Source organism: Ictidomys tridecemlineatus, chromosome 5, assembly GCF_052094955.1.
Source record: "Ictidomys tridecemlineatus isolate mIctTri1 chromosome 5, mIctTri1.hap1, whole genome shotgun sequence".
NCBI lineage: Eukaryota > Metazoa > Chordata > Mammalia > Rodentia > Sciuridae > Ictidomys > Ictidomys tridecemlineatus.
The window spans coordinates 23208189-23225062 of NC_135481.1; the positions used below are offsets into that span (position 1 = coordinate 23208189).

The following is a 16874-nucleotide window of genomic DNA, read 5'->3' on the forward strand; positions in this document are numbered from 1 at the left end:
GACAATAGAAATATAAGTTATTTATTAATCAATCCACTTACAAAGCAGGTGGCTTAATGCAAGCTTATTGACATCTTCACATATGATCCATGGGAACATGTCTTCCACATACAGACAGTGATATTACTGACTGGATGCATTTGCAATCTGGGGCATATTAAGCATATTTAAACAAATAAAATTAGGCTATCCTGTATATGAAAAGTATCTCAATAATATGCATCTTGAAGTGGATTAAAATTCCTCCAAAGGAGAAATGTTAGTATGTTAACTTAACTTTATACTCTATATTATGCAGTAAATCTTAACTATAGAAATTAAAAATTTTAAATCAGTGATCGACTCTTGGTAATGTATGAAGTGGGAGTCTATAACCATAGCAACAGTAGGTTGACAGTATAATTTGTGCCTCACAGTATTTGCAGATTTATTGTTTTCAAGTTTAGAGAGAAATAAAACAAGAGACATGTAGATTCAGCTCACTTTATTTACCTTTAAACTAATAAAAAATCCCTTAAAAGTGATCCTGGGACCTTTAGAAGTTCTATGAATGCATAGATACCTGCCATTGACTGAAATTCTAAATCTTGACTGAAATGTGTTTACAAAATTAATGTAAGCAGATATCTTAACTATTCGTGCTTAGTAGAAGACTGAACAAAATTCTACATGTCTTTTTCAATTTCCCTAAAATTTTGTTAAATCTGCAATTATGTACAATCCAGCTAATTGAAATTAATATTTAGTGTTCATCAAAGCTGTTTCACAGCAGCAAAAAATCAATCAGGGAAATAAAGTTCTAAACAATGTAGAAAAAGATAAATATAATCAGAACAGCAGTCTAAATGTATGATATCAATATTCAACTCTATCTGCACTGTGCTGGAAGGAAAAGATACACCAAGAAAATTTATATTGATCACTCTGGTGATGCGAATACCACCTGCATCTGATTTGAATATGGGTTGTATTCTGTTCCCCAGTATTAAGGATGGTATTTAATTCAGAACTCCATGTTGTAAATATACAGCAGCCATTTTGTCCTAATTAAGGAATGTCTTAATACACAATATTATCATTTTCTAGAGGATCTTTATACATTAAACTAAAGCACATGATTGATTAAATTAAAGGTTAGTAATGGATAAAAAAAAGTCATAATTTTCAAGGCTTGGTACTACGTAAAAAACAAAAAGACCACAAAATTCTACTTACTAAAGCAGCTAATCTTGCCTGCAAGTTTAGGGTCACAAGCCCATAATATGTGCAAAGAAATGCAATACAAGGAACCATGCAAAATACAGTAAAATGATACAGGAAAAATGTCAAATCTAGAAAAAAAATGCTTTTATAAATACATCAAAATCAACTGTATACATAAATTGTAGGTCTAGCATTAGTTGTACCATATAGCAGAGCCAGCACTCTTAAGTTCAATGCTTCCAAATCTGCGCAGGTAAGTCATGCCATCTTTGGTTGACTGCAGTACCAGGAAGGATGGGAATGAGAAGGAGGGCAAGAGTTTCTGAAACATGGTGTCAACTTTCACTTGGCAGCTGGGCCTCAATGTCCACTCGGCAAATTGGGCACTTCTTATTGGTAATCAACCATTGGTCAACACATACTTGGTGGAAAAGATGCATACATGGAAGACGCCTAACGTTGGCAAAAAAGAGAAAGCAAAAATTAATTTAATGATGACTACATGTGAAATTTATTTTTAAACAAATTATAAATGCAATAAGTCAGCATTTTTAAATTAGTGGGTTTCAAAAAAAAAAAGAAGGCATAACCAGACCTCCTCTTCTTTTGAAAAAACAAACAAACAAACAAACAAACACCCTAAGGAGTTACATGTAAATTAAATTAGTACTCTCTCAATATAATGCATAAGTGACCAAGATAATTAAGTATCGCAGCTAAGGAAACAAATTATATAAGATCATAAAAACCATAAAACAAAAATTGCATTGGCAATTATTACAGTTTTGGTTTTTTGTATGAGTGACCAATGTACTATATTGTCTCATTTAATGGCCTTTCAAAAACATTGGGTCTTAGCTATTTTGTTCTCATTAAAGAATGTCTTAATATAAAATTATTTTCTGCCTAGAGGATCTTTATACCCCTTACTTAAATACATGATTCACTGGAGTCAATAATATTGTTTTTATGGAATAACTTTATATCTACTTAATACTAAACTACTGTTTCATAGGTAGGTTAAAAAAAATGTTCACTTTTGGACATCATACCAAATTATTAATTACAAATTGGGAAAGAAAGCTTCCAGATGACATAGGACAACATTAAATCTAAGTGTAAGAATGGGATAAAGGTTACTAATTCAAATGTCCATTTCTACTTCTATTATCCTTCATACCTTCAAATTTCCTTACATTTTGTAAAAATAGTAGGTTAAAAATAGGTACTCCATGGCTGGGCAAGGTGGTGTACACCTGTGAACCCAGCAGCTTGGGAGGCTAAAGATAGGAGAAGCGCAAGTTCAAAGCTAGCCTCAGCAACACCAAGGTGCTAAGCAACTCAGTGAGACCCTGTCTCTAAATAAAATACAAAGTAGGGCTGGGGATGTGGCTCAGTGGTTGAGTGCCCCTGAGTTCAATCCTGGTACCAACCCAAAAAAAAAAAAACAAACAGGTGCTCCAATTGCTCCTTGAACAGTTACCAATACTATAAGCAATTAACTTTCATATCTATACACCTTCATTGGAAATAGTGTACAAAAAAACCTTACTTATTGTGTGATACAGTAGACAATAGTTCATTGTTTTTTTTCCTCTCAGTTGAAGAGGTATGATAAACAGACTTTATGCTATATGATTCGGTTATATGTGTTGAAGAACCTGTTTTGTATGACATTATATTACAGGTTGATAAAACAGAATAAGAATAAAACAATTACTTCAGAGATTATACAATGAATATATGTATAAGTAATACTGGGTTAGCAAAAGTTGAGAAGGGTGTAATCCTTTGAGTTAAGAAGAAATTCTAGGGGGGAAAAATATCAATTTTTAAAAGATTATAAAGCAAGCACCATAGAACTAATGTTAGCCCCTCTTTAAACTATAGAGAAAATATTACTAAGTCTCAAAACCTTCTCATTTCTTCAAGATTTTCAGAAGACAATTCTGACCATAAAATTTCTCCAGCCAAACTTTGGTGCATCCCTAAAATATATTTCCCACCCCCACCCTTTTGTTGGTAATATAAAGCCTTTAATTTCTTTGATTCACTATAAGAAATCAGTCAGAAGGTAATAACAGAGTATGCCAGGAGTAACCTAAATTTAATTTTTTTAAAATAAAATCCCTTGTACATTTTGACGTAGATTCTAAAAAATTAATATCTAGTTACCTCACATCTTCACCTTCCTCTAAAATAGACAAACAGATAGTACACTTTTCCTCTGTGTCTTCCTCAGTCCCTTCTTCCCCATCTTGTTTGCAGTGCAGTTTCCTCTGTGAGAACCAATCAGTTGTTACCTTATTAGCAGAGATGACATTATTGAACAACTGAGTAAAGTCTGCATTTATTTAAAAACAAAACAAAACAATACCACATATTCACACACAACTTATTTCCCAGGTAAAATTTTCATAAATTAACATATGCATTAAGTGACTATCAATTATTCTTTTAAGACCTTCTACATATAATCAGCATCAAAAGCAAAATCAAATTAACAGAAATTCGTTAAGTCTGAAATCTAATATTTTTAATCCACAATGAGAATGATACACCACATAAAATCTATTTCAATCCTACCATGAGCAGAGGTAAAGAAATTTTCATTTACTAACAAATGTTTCAAATAACATCCATATAAATTAAAGTTAATTATATAATTTAGCTTAGATGGCTGAAATGACTTAAATTGAAGAGTAATACTTCATTGACACTCTTGGAAAACATGAAAAGGGAAAAAAAAACAGTAATTTTCACAATTTATTATTACTTTATAACATAAAGCATTGTTTGTTGTTTATTGTAAGAAATTTATTTGATATTTCTACTCTGTAATTTACAGCTATAATACTACAAACAAAGGTTGGAGGGTAGAGTATAAGAAATACAGATAATTAAATGTCCATCAAAATGAATGGCTAATTTAAAAAATTATTATACCATATGATGAAATTTTATGTTAGTAAAAAGAATATGGGTTGGGGCTGAGGTCAGGGCTCAGTGGTAGAACACTTGTCTTGCATGTGTGAGACCCTGAGTTCGATCCTCAGCACCACATAAAAATATAAATAAATAAAATAAAGGTACTGTGTCCATGTACAACTAAAAAAATTTTTTTAAAAAAAGAAGAATATGGGTGGATCTGTGAGCACTAACATTCAATGAATGGCAATATGCAAACCGTGCCTATCATTCCTCTTGCATTCTCTTTCAAAATGGAGGAAAAATACATACATATGTATATTACAATGAAATGTACAAAAATATCTAGGAGAATATCTATGAAATCTTATGATTTCATTTCTGGGAAGAAAGACTAAGGTACACAAGGTAAGAAACTGCAGAGTGTATGTTTTCAGTTTACATTTTTTTTAACCATATGTATGTAATCGTTTTAATAATCAATAATGTAGCTTTTTGACTCTACAAATTCAAAGAAGGTCTATAATACTAAATTTTATGTGATTCAATAACATTCTAGAAGTCTCACAGAATAAATCCTTACCTTTTTGTATTTATGTGGATATGTACACCTTTCAATTGTCCCCTGGGATGCTCCACGATTGACATTTCCTAATCTTTCTTCCAAATGAATCAGTTCCTAAAAATGAAGGAAACTAGTATTAAAAGCCAGGATAATTATTCTTTGAATAATATGTATTATCAATCTTACAAAAGTAATAAACTTCCATATTTATAAATCTATAATACAAATACAATTTAAAAAATGACAAGACAAATAATTTATATATAAAATAGCTTTTTATGTATCTTTTCTCATTCAACTGAGATAGATATATATATATATATATATATATATAATACACACACACACACCTCATATGTATATATATTATATCCTTATATATAAGGATATATATTAGGACACCAATATTACCAGCTGGTACTATAAATCTATGAATGTATACATGTAGAAAATGAAATCACTCTATTAAATTAAGAAAACATATAAATTGGTAATTCTAAATCATACCACTTTCAACCTTCCAAACTGAAACACCACAAACTTTAAACAATATTTAAATGATTTGTTCTTCCTGAAAGTTCAAATGAGAAGAAATTTAGCTACAAAGTAAATTACTTAGGTTTCTTTTTCTCGGCAATGTTTTTCTAAAAATTAAGCTCATTCTAAAGCATTAAGCACTTCCACTTAATAGTACAGCTCTTTATTCTGATATTTATTATGAATTTAATGGATTTTTTAAAAGTCTTTCATATTAACTATTTTCATCAACTTTTTTTCTAAATACTTGGGAAACTTCTGAAACTAAGATAAACTTTGCTTATATATATTTCTGCAACCCCCTAATATCAAAAAAATCAGACCACTGCAGCAGTCTTATACAACTTCGATTATTAATTGTGTATGTATGCTTTCTCTGCACTAAAGGTACTATATAAAATATCTTCATCTATTTTACTGCATACCTCAAAATTTCCCCTGAAAGGACCTCTGAATGAAGTTCCATCCAATCCTGATGATATGTAACGGATATGAGGATAGCCTGCCATGTCAGGAACCTATTTTAATACAAGGGATAGGCTAAATCAATTAAGAATAGATTCGTGTTTCACTGTTAATACTGAATAATTCAAGACAAGTTCTGCATTTAACTCATAAAATTCAGCTTTAATAAGTACACATAACACCAGCTAAGCATTCTGTAATAAGATTAGGATCCTCTAAAAATACAATCTCATAAAATAACTTATAGTCAGAAGAAATATAAGAAACATAGCTGTTTCAAGAGATTAACAAGTTTCTTCTACTTGATTACACTAAAAATTCTATATTAGAGCTGGGTGTGCTGGTTCAAGCCCACCTTCCCAGCTACTCAGAAGGCTGAGGCGGGGGATTGCTTGATCCTAGAAGTTCAAGCCAGCCAGGGCAACACAGCAAGACACTGTCTCAAAATAAAGAAAAAAAAAGAACTCTATGTAGAAAATATTCAAACTTAAGCTTAATGCTCTTAGTAGCATAAAATGGAATAAAATTTTCATAAGATCTTCCAACTTCAGAAAGCTTTGTTAAACAGTATTAAAAATACATAGAAATACTGGGCATGACTGACACGACCGTAACCCCCAGACACTCAGGAGGCCGAGGTAGGAGTATCGCAATTTCAAGGCCAGCCTTAGCAACTTACCAACTAGGCCCTAAGCAACTTAGCAAGAGCCTGTCTCAAAGTAAAAAATAAAAAGGGTGGGGATGTAGCTCAATGGTTAAGTACACCCTTAGGTTCAATCCCCGCATGCTCCCTCCCCCAAATGTATAATAGATATATAGAATGTTCCCACAAAATTTAACTCCAAGATAAATTTTATTTCCCTCACTTCCTCTAAGTTCCTGACCAAAGGAATCATATCCCCTTCTCTCCACCTTTTTGTCTTGTTTCTGTCCATGAAAGTATTAATTTTTTGTTAGAATCATTTGTAGATTTCATTATTTGTGAATTGGCCTACAATCTAAAAACTTACTTATGACCCCAAATCAACACTTGAGCTTCAGAGTCATTTGTAGACATGCTCTACCTTCCTGTTGCAGTTCAATTACAAACAAGTATCTTTCTTGTAGTCTATTTAGTATCATGCTTTTCATATTTTTGTTCCTTTTGTTCATGATTTCATTGTTTAATGGCACCCAAGCATAGTGTTCCAGTGCTATCTATAGTGTTCCAAAACAAAGAACCTGTGATATGACTTATGGAGAAAACATGTATTAAGTAAGTTTTGCTCAGACATTATTAGTTTTAGTGTTATTGGCTAAGCAACTCAATGTTAATGAACCGACAATATTAAATAAATTGTCTTTAAACAAAAACACACATAAAACAAGGTTATATACAGATCAGCTGTCAACTGATCAGGCATGGTGGCACATGCCTATAATCCCTGTCACTAAGAAGATCACAAATATGAAGTCAGTCTCAGCAACTTCACAAGATCCTGTCTCAAAATAAAAATAAAAAGAGCTAGAGATGTAACTCAGTAGTCAAGTACCCCCAGTTTCAATCTCTAGTACCAAAAAAAAAAAAAAAAGGCTAACTATATTAGGAAAGGGAGATTATGGAATACACCACTACACTTCCATCTTCATAAACAAACCTCCAACATGGCTTCCATTCTCCCCAACCTGGATTATGCTTAATTAACTATTCTTCAATTCTCTCTTTGAAAGAACAAGCACCCTCTCTAATTAATTTGTTTCTCCAAACTTAAATTTTCTCCTTAATACTGGAATTATTATCAATCCTATTTCTCATTTTCCCTTCACAGGCAAGATATAAATCAAGTGGTCAATATTCACGGTCTTCAAATTTCCACCATTCTTAACAGTAATATATGAAATGCCCCAAGAGTTGGGAGTGTATCTCAGTGGTAGAGCACTTGCCTAGCATGCAAGAGGCCCTGGGTTCAATCCCATAGAGTAAGGAAGAAGAAAAGAAAGAAACGGGGGGAAAATGCCTCATCTCCATTTCTGACCATTATTTAAACCACTCTGACAAAAGCCACCAATAAATGCATTCAACACTTTCCAAACTTTTTTTTAATAATGAGACACTAATGGTATATCTCATTATATATAAGAGCATAATATATGGTCAATATTAATTTCTGACATTATTCTAACTTTTTCAACATTCTGAGCCAATTCTCAGTATCATTTGTAGTATAATATTTTCATTTAAATATCTATATTGTATTCTCCATTCCACTCTCTTGTCATTTACTATACCTTTTCCCTCAAAATCTAATCCTCTTCCTTATATTCATTACCACTAGATTTGCCAGATCACAAACATGTCCTTAATCCAGATACTTGTAGAGGTCCAGACCATAAACTTAATTTTCCATTGGACATTCAGCCTTCACAGTTATCTCAGATTCAATATGTCCAAGACCTATTTCACTGAACTACTAATCCAAACCATCTACTCTTTTCCAATACAGTGCACATTACTATATACCTTTTTACTCAAGCTAGAAATCTGGTAATCACGGGTTGGGGATGTGGTTCAAGTGGTAGCGTGCTCGCCTAGCACGTGTGAGGCAATGGGTTTGATTCTCAGAACCACATAGAAAAAAATAAAGATATTGTGTTCACCTAAAACTAAAAATAAATAAATAAATATGTTTTAAAAAAGAAATTTGGTAATCAGCCTAAGTATCATTCAAATGTGGCCTATCATTTTTATGATAACTGCCATTGCTTTTGTTCAGGCATTTATCAACATTTACCTCTTCTACAAAAAGCCCACATTAGTTTCCTTCTCCCTGCCTGTAAAATCTATTTTTCATTTAACTCATGAGGTGTGGTTTTTCTAACTACCATCTAATTAAATCACTCTAAATTATAAACATTAACAAGACTCTCCCCCTTCAACAGTTCCTAAGTTCTAGTTTCTCTTTATTCTTTTCTTTTCTAGCACTGGGGATGCAACCAAGGCCTCAGCCCCGCAGCCTACAGTTTAATTTTTCAGGGTTTCTATCCTCACCCCTGAGATCCAAAAAAACACCAACTTACTTGGAGTTCCTAGGGCTTATACTGTTTGATAACTCTTTACATGATGCAACCTCTTCAGCAGTACCATGCCAAAGTCCATAGCCTGGTTAGCAGTCTCATGTACAATAAGCTTCTCTGAAACCTCTACAGAATCTATTCCTTCACCAAGATAAAATCACTCCCCTTTCTGTACCACATCTATAACTGGTATGTATTACAAAGAGCAAACTCAATAAATATTTGCTAAACTTTTTTTAGCACACAACTTATCAACAAAACCTAAATCAGAAGTAGAGAGAAGTATTGTTCTTCCAGAGATTAGAGAAGGAAAAAAAAAAAGTGTAAATGCAGCAGAACAGAGTCATTACCACTCATGGCAGGTTAACTAAAGCACACATCCTAGTGACAGTAGATCATGATTTTACTGATAGCTAAAAGCAAACCCACTTTTTAGAATTTTTTATTTTTTTTATTTTTTGTGGTGCTGAGGATTGAACCCAGGGCCTTGTGCATGCAAGGGAAGCACTCTACCAACTGAACTACATTTCCAGCCCCAAAAACCACTTTTTATATTTAATTTGTATATTAAGAGTACAATGCACATTTTAAACACAAATTTTAGCATATCTAATAACTTTTTATAGCACAATTTCATCTAGAATCATTCTCAAATTCTACTAAAACATAAATAACAATATATTAAAAAATTTTTCAAAATATTTAGTTTAGAAGAACATGTCAGAATTTTGAAAAATTTCCATTTTACCATTAAAGGAAGAGCTCCTAATTGTAAGTGATGAAGTCGAGGAGGTGCATGGTAATGGGCCAAATGAGGATGCAATGCACCAGGTGTATAAGTAGCTGCAGTCACTCCAGCTTCAATTCCCAATTCCCTGACAAAGGACACAAACAGTTAGTCTTTTTCTAATCAACAGAAATGAGTGAATACATTTACATTTTAAAAATAATCTAAAGTTTCTTAACTAATAAAGGCCAGAAAAAAGATAATTTAGCCCCAGAAATATTACCAATAATTTCAAATTCGTTATAGAAATGAAAATTCAAAAACTCAATTTTGTGACCACCATGAGAAGCAAAGCATCTGTACTTGGTTTGACATCTTACAAAGTAAGATGGCTCCTGGGGTCCCTTCCAATCCAAAAACCGGATTCTGTTGAAGGAGCATACAAAACAGTTTACTTTTTTGGTTTATCTGAATGCTACAGATGCTCCTGGGGCTTTTGTTTGTTGGATTATCATCTCTGGGTTGTTGGCATCAAAGATAATTAGAATAGCAAACTCTTCTATACCTTATAAAACAAGAGTAAACAAATTTTAGAGTAAAAATTTAACATTCTAAATCTTCATTATTTAGTCTAATTTATGTTCTGCTTCTAAAAGTTTTTGTTATTAATCATGATCTCAATGACTGCCTATACTAAATGGATTCAGAAGAAAAATTTACTGCAAATCTACTTCCATTTCTTTAGGAAAGACCTTAAGCCTAGGGAAATGCAGGTTGGATTCTCCCTTGGAAGAAGCTGGGGATATTAGAGCAAATCTGAGTACAAAGGTAAGGAATAAAGAAATTGGGGAAAGTAGGATGTAATTATGTAGTTAACCTTGGTGACAGGCACTCATGAAAAAACAAAGAAAGCTCTACTCCTTTCATTTACATGTGATAATCAAAATAGTCAAACTATACAAAGAGAAAGCCAGAGGCTTCGGATGGAGAGAGGAAGGTAGATGGAGAAAATGGGTTTGTGCCTTGGTCAACAGGTACAAACTCAGGACTAAGTGCTGGCATTCTATTGCATAGCATGGCAACTACAGTTAAAAATAGCACACTATATATTTCAAAATTGCTAAAAGAGAGGGTCTGAAATGTTCTCACCACAAAAAATGGCATTTGAGGTAATGGATGGGCTAATTAATTAGCCTGATCTGATCATTCTGCAATGCATACGTTATTAAAACATTACACAGTCCATAAACATACACAATTATTTTGTCTATTAAGAATTAAATAAAACATTAAGCAAACAAAAAAACTTTACTCCTGCTTGTGATAGTTCCTTGCCCCAGACCTCAAGCTCTTATTCTTTCCTCTTTAGGACTCCACTCCCATAGGGGCAGTGCCTCACAACTAAACTTAAATCCTGTTTTCCCCACACTACCCTTCTAACATGGCATTCCTCTACAAAACATCTTTTCCCATAGCTTTACCACAAGCTGCCAGGCATATCTTTGAAATAAACAAGATACTAACCAGGCAGATCTCTCTGGAGCCTGACGAGGATGTGAGGACATAGTTTGAGGCACATGAATATGATGCCCATGACCATAATTTGGGTGCATCCTGTGTGGATGGGGTGGGGGGCGTTCATGTGCCCGCCTGGAAACACAGAACACAAAAAGACCACTGGAAATAATTGAATAATTGGTTACTTCTTAATATAGAAAAAAATTCTACTATTCATATTTGAACATTTATAGATCAGTCATAAAATTTATAGCAATAAATTATAAACTTGATATAAAATTATTTAATAATAAGTCAAGAAACCATAATCTCCTCCACAAATTCTACCTCCTCATTTATTCCCATACCTCCAATTCAAATATTCCAGGAAAAGGGCAATTTTATTATCTTGTAAACCTATTTTACAGCATGTATTTTAACTGGGAGAACAATAGGAATTGGATGGAAACAAAATTTTTAAAAATTATCCCAGCAATTGTTGTATGCACAAACTATTTTATAATAAGCATAAAGCAAGAAAAAAGAAACTTTTATTTTGCTTCACTTACATTATAAAACATTCAACCACTTTAATGGATAAAATCTTAAGAGAGAAGTTATTAACCTCGTGTATTTTTTTTTCTAAAACACATTGTGTTTAAGAAACATTTTCTAAAACACATCTTCTAAAACACATTGAAATTTAGATCACTATATTCTGCATCTCAGTTACTGTATTTTCACTTCCTATCAAATTGACAAATACAAATGAACATAAATTCTTTTTTTTTTTTTAAAGAGAGAGTGAGAGAGAGAGAGAGAATTTTTTTTTTTAATATTTATTTTTCAGTTCTCGGTGGACACAACATCTTTGTTGGTATGTGGTGCTGAGGATCGAACCCGGGCCTCACGCATGCCAGGGGAGCGCGCTACCGCTTGAGCCACATCCCCAGCCCCTGAACATAAATTCTTAAACAAAGGACACTCATTTAAAAAAAAGAGTTCATTCTCAGGATTCATCTTTATAGTGTATTTCAAAAACAATCTCTAACATACTTGCAAATTTTCAATGTTTACTCTTAATGCATTCAAATAATTCTCTAGGTCCTGGAGGATATAACTGTTAAGTGAGCAATTTTCTACATCAAGGGTTATATTACAATAACAGCAATACTGTTATTGTAATATAAATTCTGGATAACATCTTAAATTATTGAACCAAAGGAAGAACTCACATGAATGCTAACCCCCTGGATAGATTAAGAGCTTTATAAATATTTTTTATATAAAGGAACAAATGGTACTTTTTTTTTTTTTTTTTTTTGGTTCTAGAAGCCATATGGTCTCAACTAGGCCTTCATTGTGTGAAGGCTGCCATAGACAATATATAAATGAACAAATGTAGCTATTTTTCAATAAAATCTTATTTATGAAAACAGGCAGGGAAAAGTAAATCAATAGAGTTTGCTGTCCTGAAATTAGAAACTCAGATTCAGAATTCTCAAAAGAAAAGCAGTTCATTATAGTCTTTTCATTAATTCTCAAAGTCTTAACTTTATATAAAAGATTTATAAATTTCTATAAGAAATTTATAGATTTATAAAGAAGACTTTTTCAATATAGATTTTTTAAAATTTTTATTTTTTTCTTCTCTTCCACATATAATAAATCAAATTAAATTTTTGATATCTTTAGATCTTGTTCCTATGGATCAATTTTAACATCAGCCTTTTACCATGATATATTAGAGAAACAGACAAATTAGAGATTGGCCTGCTTAAAGAATGACGAGTCATAAACTGAAAGTGGTTTGATTTCATTCAGTAAGACTGATATATAAAGTCATTTTTTTTGTCAATAAATAAAATTCAGGATAAAGCAGAGAAAGATTACTATTGGTAAAAAAATTAATTCCTGGGCTGGTGATGCAGCTCAGTGATATTGCACTTTGCAAGGTCCTGGGTTCAATCTCCAGAAACTAAAAAAAAAAAAAGACCAAAAAGAATTAATTTCCTAATGAAATGAGGATTTAACATAATTATATCATTTCTAAAGATTTCATAGTTTAGGCAGGAATGTAACTCAGTGATAGAGTTACTTGCCTAACAGTTATAAGACCCTGGTTTTGATTCTCAGCTCCATGGGGGAAATTTTTCATAGTTTTAAAGACCAATGGAGGAAAAGCAAACATGATTTTTTTAAAAACATAGAACATACGTTGGATGCTGCATCATTCTCCTCCTTTGAACTTCCATCCTCTGCATCACTTCATGAGGATGCAATCTCTGTGCTGGAGGTGCTGTAGCTGGAATATGGTGTGAAATTGGTTGGTGTGTAGGAGGAAGATGCTGAGGGATGGGCGCAGCTGTACTGGCTAAATGAGTTGGGGGTGGGGGTGCCACAGGATGAGATGTTGCATGAGAAGATATTTGAGAATGGAAAGCATGTACAGGATGAGGAATAACATAATCCACTTGAGGTGGAGGCTGCGTCTGAGGAGGAGGGTTTCCATGAGAATGAGGACAAGCAGAAGCTTGATGGTGAAGTGGTCTTGTCAAAGAAGCATCTGCAAGAAAAACATTCAGGTATGTTACAAAAGCACTATGAAGAAGAACTTGCATTGCTATTTTATGAACACATTAACACATAGCTAATTTTTCTGAATATTTTTATCAGAGGCCAAGTCTATTATTCATGCAACAGACTTTTATCTTCATGAATACTTTATCAGTCACTTAAGTCTATTCACAAAATAGACTGTTTTCATCTTTGAATAATCTTGGATATCTTCTCATGTCAATACATACATAGGGTTTTTCTTTCTTTTTAATAGTACTGGGGATGAAACCCAATGCCCCGTACATGTTGAGCAAGTTGCTCTACCACCGAGCTACCTCCCCAGGCCTTTTACTTGGATAGTGTCCCCATAAATTTGTGAGGCTCTCTTCAAACTTTCACTCTTCCTGCCTCAGCCTCCTGAGCAATTATTACAGGCATGCACCACTATGCTTGTCCATATAATTTTACTTTCATTCACAGCTCTGATACACTAATCACAGGAATATATCAAAACTTTCTGAAGAAATCCCATTGATGAAAACTGGAAGGACCAGAATACTGCAGTAGGCCTCTATGTGTGTTCATTCATCTTGTGCTCACTCTTTCATATATAGGTTCGTATACATACAAATGCGCTCACAGACCATTTTTATAGCATAAAATACTGTAAGCAGTGATGGGTCTGAGAAAATATCAAATTCAGATGCCTGCTGACAAAATATCACTCCTTAAGGTTACACAATTAATATATTCATCAACCACAGGAATGTATTACTATCTCTGCACTATCATTAAATTTTTAAATAAATGTGAATCTAAGAAAAATCTTTTATGGACCACTTACATTTCTTCTTCTCAGCTTTATGTATACATATATTCTTAGTCTTTGGTTTTATTCACCCTTTCTTAGTCCATTTATTAGTATTCTCTGTATGTATGAAAGCTTTGTCAGAAAGAGTGTAAACATTTTTTACAAACTACCTTTTACTTTTTTTTGCCACACACAAATTTTTTGGTTTTCCATAGTCAAATTGTGGGATTGGGAAATAGCTTAGTGACAGATATGCACTCGCCTAACATGTACAAGTCCTGGGTTTGATTCCCAGAACAGAGAGAGAGAGAGGAGGGAGGGGGGGAGGGGGGGAGGAGGGGGAGGAGGGGGAGGAGGAGGGGGAGGAGGGGGAGGAGGAGGAGGAGGAGGAGGAGGAGGAGGAGGAGGAGGAGGAGGAGGGAAGACAGAGAGACCCACACACACAGAAACACAGAGGGAGGGAGGGAGGGAGGGAGGCAGGCAGGCAGGCAGGCAGGCAGGCAGAGGGAGGGAGGAAAGGAGGAAACCATAAAATCCACAAATAAAAAAAAAATTTAACAATCGTTATTTTATAAAAATACATGAGTTATTGGTTATAGGATGATGCAGAGAAGAACCCCAAAACTCTTGGGTATATCTATAAAAAGAATTCTTTAATTGCTACTCCGATATTTCCCTGTCCCATGCCACTCCATGTCATTTTTCCTGAGCTCTATATTAAGATGGAGGAGGCATATTTGCCAGGAAACGGCTATGGAAGTTACATCTTAAATACAATGGTTCCTAAGGATGTTGGGGAAAAGCTGAATTCATGCATTGTGGCTGGGACTACAAATTAATACAACTACTTTAGAAAGTAGTATGTACCCACACCATATGACCCAGCTATCCCACTCCTCATTATTTCTCCAAAAGAATTAAAATCAGCATATGATAGGGATACATGCATACCAATGTTTGAAGCAGTACAATTCCCAAAGACCAATTTATGGAACCAGCCTAGGAATCCCTCAATAAATGAACAGATTAAGAAAATGTGATATATGTACACAATGGAGTTTTACTTGGCCATAAGAATGAAATGTCACTTGCTGGTAAACAAATGGAACTAAAGAACATCATGCTGAGTGACATAAGCCAGACTCAGAAAGTTAAGAGCAGAATGTTCTTTCTCTTTCATATGGAGAAGCTAGGGAGAAATAAAGAATTTAAAAATGGGGGTAGGGAGGCACAAGAAGGTTTCATGAAAAATAGAAGGAAGTACAGTGGAGTACATAAAGGAAACTGATAGGGGAGGAGAGGAATAGGAAAGGGGAGAAACATATGAATGAAACTGACCAAACTATGTGATGTGCATATATAAATATATCACAATAATTCCACTTTTATGTATAACTATATTGTACTGATTAAAAACTTCTTTTAAAAAATAGATAGTTCCTCTCATTTCTTCATTCCAAATCTTTATATTTTCAGAGACTATTAAAAGATTTCTGAGAAATAGTCATCTCTTTTAACTTAAGAGATCTCCAATTATGTGACATGTTAAAAAAAAATGTTTGTTAGATCTCACTGGGAAACATTCTTGATAGTCTGATACAGAGGGACGGCAATTTTCTAATTTTATACAAAAGGGTTTTCTTAAATTTTTAATGCTTCTATTTCACTCAGCAGAGGCAAAAGTTAGGTAACCATATTTTCAAAGGAAGCCTTGTTAGCATGCATTATAAAAGAAAACTTTCATTAATTTGAATCCAATTTGTAAGGCTAGTTTTTAAACCAATTTTCTAAAAATTATGTTTTCAAATCAATGCTTTTCTCTTGAGGAAGGCACAATGCTCAATAACTATGATCATAAAAACAGAAGTCACTGTTTTATTAAATTCACAGCATTTTTTCCAACTTAACTTCAAATGAACTTTTATATCTCTATAATCATAATAAACAAGACACAATATTCATAAATATTGCACAAACTTAAAGTTTTGATTCAGATTGAATAGATTTATTTAACTCCAGTCAACATTTTAATTCACTTTTCATTTAAACAAAACAGACTGCTAACCAGTAGAGAATTGACATATTCTGTATTCTCACTGACCACTTTTCTTCCCTTTCAATTTTGTGAAGGCTCTTGCTAGTTTTTTAAAAACTGAATAAGGGCTGAGGATGTGGCTCAAGCGGTAGCGCGCTCGCCTGGCATGCATGCGGCCCAGGTTCGATCCTCAGCACCACATACAAAGATGTTGTGTCTGCCGAAAACTAAAAAATAAATATTAAAAAATTCTCTCTGTCTCTCTTTAATAAATAAAAATAAAAATAATAAAAATAAAAACTGAATAAAATATACAATTGTCAATTACATATAAAAGTTTTTAAATGGTCTTGATATTGTTCATAAAAGTTCATCATATCACTTGCAGAAGCATTATTATGATCTGTTCCAACATTACAGTCACTAAATTCTTACAACTTTACAGCACACAATAATCACTTAATGATGAATAATAAGTAGTCTTATTAATATA

The 16874-nt window shown here is 33.3% G+C and overlaps 1 protein-coding gene across 9 annotated transcripts in view; it reads right to left on the reverse strand.

Annotated features, from left to right (window-relative positions):
• Rnf111 (ring finger protein 111) overlaps window positions 1-16874 on the reverse strand; it is a 126884-nt gene continuing 110010 nt past the window's right edge. For 4 of the 9 annotated variants that reach the window (XM_040273966.2, XM_013359763.4, XM_021727017.3 and 1 more), the window contains exons 8-14: window positions 13194-13542; window positions 11004-11156; window positions 9501-9627; window positions 5659-5751; window positions 4715-4810; window positions 3379-3506; window positions 1-1656 (exon numbers count right to left, since the gene is read on the reverse strand). In XM_040273966.2, the coding sequence (XP_040129900.1) occupies window positions 1539-1656; window positions 3379-3506; window positions 4715-4810; window positions 5659-5751; window positions 9501-9627; window positions 11004-11156; window positions 13194-13542 (1064 nt within the window). In that variant the 3' untranslated portion in view covers window positions 1-1538. Of the gene's footprint in view, window positions 1657-3378; window positions 3507-4714; window positions 4811-5658; window positions 5752-9500; window positions 9628-9973; window positions 10045-11003; window positions 11157-13193; window positions 13543-16874 lie in introns of those variants that run through there. The other 5 variants (XM_040273969.2, XM_040273968.2, XM_040273967.2 and 2 more) reach the window with 5 other exon arrangements.